We start from the raw sequence: 6,772 nt of genomic DNA, 5'->3' as shown, positions 1-6,772 counted from the left end.
GAATTCCTTTCCATTATGAAAACAAAACTATTATTTTATCACCCAGAGTCAATCGGTTTGGTGTAGACGGATAAAGAAGAAAGTGTCATGTTCTTATGATTTACAAATCGTGATATTGGATCGAAGACTGGGATTATAGTCGGTCTCCGGTTTAAATACCTCTATCTTCATATCTGATTCTATAGAATGATACCGCAAAGAGTCTTATACGTACGCAGCTAGAAACACTTCCACAGGGGGCCGCCCCAGGGACCCGGCGGCCGACTGGCCCACCCGCCCCGGGGACCTCGGGGGCCCAATGGACCGCCCGCCCCGGGGAACTCGGGGGGGCCCACTGGGCCCTGACCGCCCCGGGGAACCTCGGAGGGCCACTGGCCGCCCGCCCCGGGGACCTCGGCGGGCCCACTGGCCCGCACGCCCCGGGGAACTCGGGGGCCCACTGGCAAGACCGCCCCCGGGGACCTCGGCGGGCCGGACTGGCCCGCCCGGCCCGGGGACTCGGCAGGGCCGACTGGCCCGCCCGCCCCGGCGGACCGGCGGGCCGACTGGCCGCCGCCCCGGGGACCTCGTGCAAGCGACTGGCCCGCTCGCCGCTGGGACCCTCGGCGGGCCGATGGCCTGCCCGCCCCAGGGGACCTCGGCGGGCCAGTGGCCCGCCCGGCACGGGAATCGGGGGGCCCACTGCCCGACGCCCGCCCCCGGGGACCTAGGCGGGCCCACTTGCCGCCGCCCCGGGGAACTCGGGGGGGCCACGGCACGACCGCCCCGGGGACCTCGGCGGGGCCGACTGGCCGCCAGCCCGGGACCTCGGCGGGCCAAAGCGGCCAGCCCGCCCCGGGACCCGGCAAGCCGACTGGCCCGCTCGCCGTGGGACCCGGCGGGCCGACTGGCCTGCCCGCCCAGGGGACCTCGGCGGGCCCAAGTGGCCCGCACGGCAGGGGACCTCGGCGGGCCCCAGGCGGCCCGCCCGGCCCGGGACCTCGGGGGGCCATCACTGGCCCGCCGCCCCGGGTGTCCAGCCGGGCCACTGGCCCGCGCCCCGGGGTCCTCGGCGGGCCCACTGGCACGCCCGCCCGGGGTCATCGGCGGGCCCACTGGACCGCCCGCCCGGGGACCTCGGCGGGACACTGGACCGCCACGCCCCGGGACTCGGCGGGGCCCACTGGCCGCCCGCTCCGGGGTACCCGGCGGCGCCACTGCCACGCCCGACCGGGGACCTCGGCGGGCCCCGCGGCCCCGCCCGCCCCGGGGACCTCGGAGGGCCACTGGCCGCACGCCCGGGGAAACTCGGCGGGGCCCACTGTCCTGCCCCGCCGGGACCCCGCCACGGGGACCTCGGCGGGATCCACTGGCCCGCGCGACCAGGGACATAGGCGGGCCACTGGCCCGCCCCCACCGTGGACTCGCCGGCCCATCGCACGCCCGCCCCGTGTCCCGGCGGGCCCACTGGACCGCACGGCACGGGGACCTCGGCGGGCACACTGGCCGCCTCGCCCGTGGGACCCGCGGCCCACTGGCCCGCCGCCCCGTGTGACCTCGGCGGGCCACTGGCCCGCCCGCCCGTGGTACCTCGGCTGGACCACTGGCCCGCCCGCCCCGGGGACCCGACGGCACTGGCGACCGCCGCCCCGGGGACCTCGGCGGGCCCAGTGGCACGCCCGGCACCAGTGGGATCTCGGCGGCCTCCGGGACGCCCGCCCCGGGGACCTCGCGGGCACTCTCCTGTGCCCGCCCCGCCATGAGGGAACTCGCAGGCCTCTGGCCCGACCGCCCGGTGGAACTCGGAGCGCCTCTGGCCCGCACGCCCCGGGGACCTCGGCGAGCTCCTGGCCAGCCCGCCCGGGATCTCGGCGGGCCTCCTGCCGCCCGCCCATGGGCGGTATCGGCGGCTTTGCCCCGCCGTCCCTGCAGACACTTACCCTTTGGCTTGAACTTAGGAGAACCAGAATATGCCACAGAACCTGAAATCTCCACAGGCTTTTCCTCCAATCCTTCTTCATTCTTTTGCACTCCACGAATCTTCACTGCAACCTTGCTCCTTCTCCGGGAGACTCCACCAATCTTCCCTCCAATTGTCGGTCCTTTTTCTGCCACTCAGAAATCCCACTCATTTCCCAAACTTTCTACAACCACTCCATCTTTCCTTTTCCCTTCAGGAATCAATAAAACTCTTACAAAACATTTTTCACTGATTTATTTTCCTTCAGCTTCTGTTCCTTACATTTAACACCAAACACTTTATTATACATAAACATCAAACTATGATACACTAATCTTCAAAACTTTCATCCAATTAGTAACCTTTAGTTTGCCCAAGCTAAAAAGAAACTATTGCGGATACTCTTAAGATCCAAACTAAAAAATTCATTTCATTCATTCACATCCATTTATGAAGAAGTCCTTAAACTTTCACTTAAACTCCGAATTATGTGTAGAACAAAGTTAGTACTCTCAAGAATATGGTGTAAATGAAATTGCCATCTGTAAATAACCTTTTTTTAGTCAATTCAAAACAACATTTCCATACAACAAAACATTCCTCATTTCAAAATTCAGATCCGTCTTCGTGTCCACATTAGAATGGATATACTGCTATCCTTGAAGCTGGGCACCTGCTCCGGCACTTCTCAATGCTCCTTTGTACAAGCATCTGTAATGTCCCTTCGGTCGTCCGCGTGCTAAATCAATTCTCCTTACGCTCATCATCGTACGTCGGGCATCATCTCCGCTCGACTCCTTCAGTTCGGCCTGACACAGTATTCCTCTCCACCGGATTCATTGCCCACCATTCTTCTTCAAAAAAGGCAGTCAGTCGTTCATATTCAGCTAACGCAACCTATCTTTCACGCTGGATTCCACCATTTTCCTTTCGTTCATGTTCTTCCACTTCATTCTGCAGGACGCTGCAACCGACTTCACGTCTTTTCCTGCAGGATTCTCGCTTTCCTCTCCGTCCTTTCTTCCTGGAGAGCCTCGCATCTGCGCCGCTTTCCGGTCTTCACCTGCAGCTCTTCCCTGGTCCTAGGAGTCTCTCTTGCCTTTCAAACAGCATCGTTTCTCGTCCAAATTCCTTTTTCTATGTCCATCAGATGCGATGTTCTTCTGTGTCTCAGGATTTTGTCTTCCAGCTGCGGTTTTTCCTTCTCTCTTCATCGTTCCACTTCAGCTTCTAGCCGGTCGATCCTCTGTTGCAGATGAATGAAATTATCCTGTCAAGTTCACTGTGCTCTCTTCTGCACTAGATGGTGTCTCGCAATGGCCGCAATTCTCTCTTCAGTTCCTTTCCTTGGGGCTGTCTCTATACATCAGTCGTCAGGAGGGACCTCACGTGGCATGGGATTCATTCGTAAATAAGATGATTATGTTCTCCTGCCTAAGACTCCTCTCCCCGTATTCGAACATCTGGACAACAACGTCCCAACAAACTCCTGCTAAATGAGAAGACCATCTCTGAAGGTGCGTACCCAGTTCATATTTCTCTCTTTCTCCCTCGATGTCGTTGGTTTATATATTCCACAGGAAATATTTTCGAGTATATAAAAACAGTTGCAGGAAAATATTCTGGAAATATTTTAAAACTATGCCTTGTCTCGCGGTGTTTTTAAATTGCTGAAAATCTTTCTCAGGGATTTTGTGCAGTACGAATCTCATTTTGTCTGATTTCTTACTTTATATCAGTCATTGAATTACAAAACTAAAAACATTGTTGATATGAATAATTCAATTTACAAATCATTGTCAATTTCCAGTCTTTATTATTAATAATATAATAATTTCAGGTTCTTGTAAATGTATATAATGTAACAGAAATGACTAGATTGAAAATGTGTATTAGACTAATTTTACTTCAACCTATAAATGGCAATGGGGCATGCCAGCTGCCCCACGGCGATTCGCGCATTCCATTCATGTTATAGTTCCAGGGTTATATACTAATCAAGTGTTAATCTCTCTCTCTCTCTCTCTCTCCTCTCTCTCTGAATAATGAACGAATAGTTTCGAGACCATGTTAATTCTATTCGGGAGTACATATTAACCATTCAAATACAGTGTTAATCTCCCGCCTTCTCCGGTGGTCTGAAGTTCGATTCCCTGCTCTGACACAAAGCGGAATCAGAGAAGTTATTTCTGGGATAGAAATCATTTTCGCGAATATGTGGTTCGGATTCCCACAATTAAACTGTAGGTCCAGGTGCTAGATAAAACCAACTGGTCCTATCAACGTAAAAATACCTAATCCTTCGGGCCAGCCCTAGAGCGTGTTAATCAGCTCAGTGGTTTGGTAACTAAGTATACTAACTTTTTCCCGTCGTCTCCACATCCAAGGAATAGTAGTATATTATAATTAACCTCACATCAATTCACGCCTCCGTGGACTTGAAGCTTTAGATTTAAATCGTCGTTTCGTTTTTATAACGACTATCCCACAAATTCCCCACTGTGAGAATTCAGTACTTCACTTTCTTCAGTGACTCACCTCCATTTAGTTTTGGCTGCTGTCTGCTACACGATCTTATGTGGAGACTAATACTACCTACAGTTTTTCTTGGAAATAGCCACTGCCGTACACTAACTTGTCTTTGGCATGTGCATTATTACCTACAGCTTCCTCTGAGTAATCACTACCTACAGCTTTACTTCTTAGAATAAACCATTAGCCTACAGTTTCTTTGGTTGAGTGACCCATGTTAGGTATTATTCGGGAAATCGTACCATAATTAACCATCGTCTCAAATTCATTATTGCATCAACATAGGCCCCAGCCTCGCACATAACAGCAGATAAAAATAGACTGTTATGATGTTTTATTTAAAACTAACTCGATCAGATTTTCAATTCGCGCGACTGTTACGTGAGCACTATGTATGGAATGTATGTGGTATGTATGTAGTAACATATATAATATATATATATATATATATAATCATATAAGATATATATATAACGAGCAAATTAATTCATTCGGCACTGGTCCATCAAAACTAAAAAAGTGACAACTCTTTACCTTAGTTGCTGGCTGTCTCTCTTGCAAACGAATTCAAGCTAAAGATAAAACTAGGCAAGAATTCTCGTAACTACAAAAATATACCTTTTATTCCCAAAAACTAGCGGAAAAATAGGAACAAAGAAGAGATCTTAAAAAACGAACATACGAAACTAAGTTGACCCACAAAAACGTAACTTGTCATTACCATTCTCCTGAATTAGACTACAATACTCTCCTTATATAGTATATATAGATATATAATATATATCTATATAATATATATATATTATATATATATATATAGATGTATATAATATAGATAATAATATATATTTATATTATATTAATTATAAATATATATATATAATATATATTATATATATATATATGTGTGTGTGCGTGTTGTGAGTGTGTTTGTCGGGCGTGTGGTGTGTGTGTGCGCTGTGCAGATAGATAGAGGATATATAAAGACACATAGTTGCTTGGGGGTGGGGGGATGGTTTCCCTTTATGCCAGTATAGTACTGTCGTTTCTCTGTGTCACATTCTTTGTCAAAGCAAGAACTTAAATGCAATAATCTCCTGATTCCCATCTTAACAGCTCTAAGAATAAGGAATGTGGGTTGTGGTGGGGGAGGACGTTTTGAGGTTATTATTTATATTGTATGCTGGTACTTAGGGTGGTTAAATTATGTTCATATCACATAAGTTTTTTTCTCTTACATGGTGTAACTATTATTGCATGAGGTTTACATTCAGTTACGTGTTCATAAGGTTAATAAACGTACGTATCCATCCGACCGTCCCTATGCCTGAAGATATGCACGTCAAGTATATTCAACTCCCGCACATTCACCCCCCCACCCAAGCCACATAGCACTAGAAACTAAGGGGGCTCTATGAGCCAAGAGCCGTGCAGGCATAAGGCCTGCTAATCGCCAACAACAACAGCACTAGATCGACACACACAATATCATATATATATATATATAAAATATAGATAGATAGATAGATGTGATCTCAGAGATATGGGTGATAATTGATTTTTGAATATAACTGAAATGGACGAAGCACGGCACATAAATAGTTAAGGGTTGTGAACTAAAACTATCTGATAGCCGCGAAGAATCTGGAGGCTCAAGAATACGAAGAAAATGACGGCAGAGGAATCTTGGGAATAGACGACGCTGATTAGGAATGGCGGAATCCGTGGTCAAAAGGAACTTATTACCCCATCTGGAATTTGGATGCCGACTTTTGAAGAGGTGCTTTCACAACTTGCAGACTCAATACAAAATCCCCTAGGCATTAATTGCAAGTAAACGAATTGATCATAGTATAATTACTAATACAGAAAATGTATTATAAGGTTACATTTATACAACTGTAAGCGCTCTTTTGAATTTTGGCCTTTTTGCATCCATAGAAATGAATTTATGAGTTACAAATTATTATCAATACGTTGGAAGTTCTTTCTGTTCCTAAAACTTATCTTGCCCACTCCGTGGCACACTTGCACACACATATGTATGTATGTATGCTATAATTGTTACGAAAGTGCCAAGTAAATCTGGTTAACATTTATCAATTAATTACCTCACAAAGCCAGACACTTGCATCCTCATAATACCACGTTATAACGACGAATACTCTAAAGGCACCCCCCCCCCCAGTGTAATTCCTTAACACTTACCGTATTGCAAGAAAATCAGACTAAGTTCACAAAACAGGTGTGAGGTAATCTGTAAGTAATAAAAACAAAGGGCATCACTCCATCCACAACTTT

General features: G+C 49.0%; 1 protein-coding gene across 1 annotated transcript; it reads right to left on the bottom strand.

Annotated features, from left to right (window-relative positions):
- Positions 1-204: 204 nt before the first annotated feature.
- Positions 205-1,740, bottom strand: LOC135208117 (collagen alpha-1(I) chain-like). Its single transcript, XM_064240264.1, has one exon. The coding sequence runs from the start codon at positions 1,738-1,740 to the stop codon at positions 205-207; it is 1,536 nt and encodes a 511-aa protein (XP_064096334.1).
- Positions 1,741-6,772: the final 5,032 nt, after the last annotated feature.

Source organism: Macrobrachium nipponense, chromosome 34 (assembly GCF_015104395.2).
Source record: "Macrobrachium nipponense isolate FS-2020 chromosome 34, ASM1510439v2, whole genome shotgun sequence".
In the NCBI taxonomy this organism is placed as follows: Eukaryota; Metazoa; Arthropoda; class Malacostraca; order Decapoda; family Palaemonidae; genus Macrobrachium; species Macrobrachium nipponense.
This window is presented reverse-complemented; position numbering and strand designations above follow the sequence as displayed.

What these genes read in the sequence shown, in the direction of transcription:
- LOC135208117 (XM_064240264.1), bottom strand. Translation starts at nt 1,740, where the DNA reads ATGGCGGGGCGGGCACAGGAGAGTGCCCGCGAGGTCCCCGGGGCGGGC.